Genomic DNA, 1,172 nt, shown 5'->3' with positions numbered 1-1,172 from the left:
TTATATTGCATCTGTTTTACAAGCCGAAGAGCTTCCACCACAGCACTCCCATGAAGTGCAAATCCAGACACCATGGCTGACCACGAGATGAGGTCTCGGTCATGCATGTTGCCGAAGATCTGGTGAGCAAAATCCATGCTCCCACATTTGGCATACATGTCGATAAGTGTGTTTTCCAAGAATGTCCATGGCTTGAATCCACGTTTGATCATGCAAGCATGGACTTTCCATGCCCATGCTGTGCATAGCCCGATATCATAGAATTCCATGTCGCCACATCTTGATCCGGCATCTTGTCAAACACCCAGCGGGCCAACTCTACATTCCCACATCTAGCATACATGTCAATGAGGGTACTCCTCATAAAACTGTCAGACTCCAGTCTGAATCGGACAATACACATGTGTAACTGTTTGCCTTGCTCGAGCGTAGCACATGCTTTGATGATGGCCAGAAACGTATACTTATTCGGCTTAACAACTTCTTCTGATACCATCCTCCAAAACAATGTCAGCGCCTCCTTCGCAGATCCAAGCTTGGTGTACCCTCCAATCATCAGAGTCCAAGTAAACACATTCCACTCAAACATACCCTCGAACACAGAGCCAGCCTCCACCACATCACCACACTTGATGTACATGGTGATGAGTATGTTTCCTAGACTGATGTCAAGTGTGAGTTGATTTTTTCTTATGTACGCATGGATGTGCTTTCCCTCGGAGAAGGCTTTGAAGTAAATGCACTCCTGCAATAGGCATACATATGTGCCTTGAGATGCATGAATGTCATATTTGTTCAAATGGTTCAACAAGCCGATTGCGTCCTTCAGCCGTGCGTGCTTACTCAGCTCTTTGAGATGCCCATCAATGCCACCATGGCTAGATGTACTAAAACTACAATTTCTGCACAAGCATTCAAATGTCCTTTTTTTAAAATGGCAAACAGATAAAAATATATCAACTCAAAAACAAAAGCCCTTGGGACAGAGACATATGCATACATTGATTCATACAAGAAACCAGAAAGATTAATTAAAAAAACCCTTTTACTTAATCAAGAAATTAAGGATCTCTGCCTAGCTATCAGACCGAGCCCTTACCTGAAACGAGGCAGAATACTGTAACGGTGTGGCTGTCGTCTGAAAGGAGATGCATGTGGGATCATCATCCATG

At 43.9% G+C, this 1,172-nt stretch overlaps 1 protein-coding gene and 1 pseudogene across 1 annotated transcript; both read right to left on the bottom strand.

Annotated features, from left to right (window-relative positions):
* Positions 1-158, bottom strand: part of LOC147615909 (pentatricopeptide repeat-containing protein CRR2, chloroplastic pseudogene) — a 588-nt pseudogene extending 430 nt beyond the window's left edge.
* Positions 159-208: 50 nt separating this feature from the next.
* On the bottom strand, positions 209-1,172 carry LOC147615908 (pentatricopeptide repeat-containing protein At1g15510, chloroplastic-like). Its single transcript, XM_086777911.1, has 2 exons — positions 1,100-1,172; positions 209-902 (listed from the first exon to the last, which is right to left on the bottom strand). Exons 1-2 carry the CDS (start codon positions 1,165-1,167, stop codon positions 209-211), a joined length of 762 nt encoding a protein of 253 aa, XP_086634037.1. The 5' UTR covers positions 1,168-1,172.

The sequence above is a fragment of the Cibotium barometz genome, chromosome 39 (genome assembly GCF_041138505.1).
Source record: "Cibotium barometz isolate CiBa-2024 chromosome 39, ASM4113850v1, whole genome shotgun sequence".
Classification (NCBI taxonomy): Eukaryota; Viridiplantae; Streptophyta; class Polypodiopsida; order Cyatheales; family Cibotiaceae; genus Cibotium; species Cibotium barometz.
The sequence above is the reverse complement of the archived record's forward strand: the minus strand, read 5'-3'. Positions and strand labels throughout refer to the sequence as shown.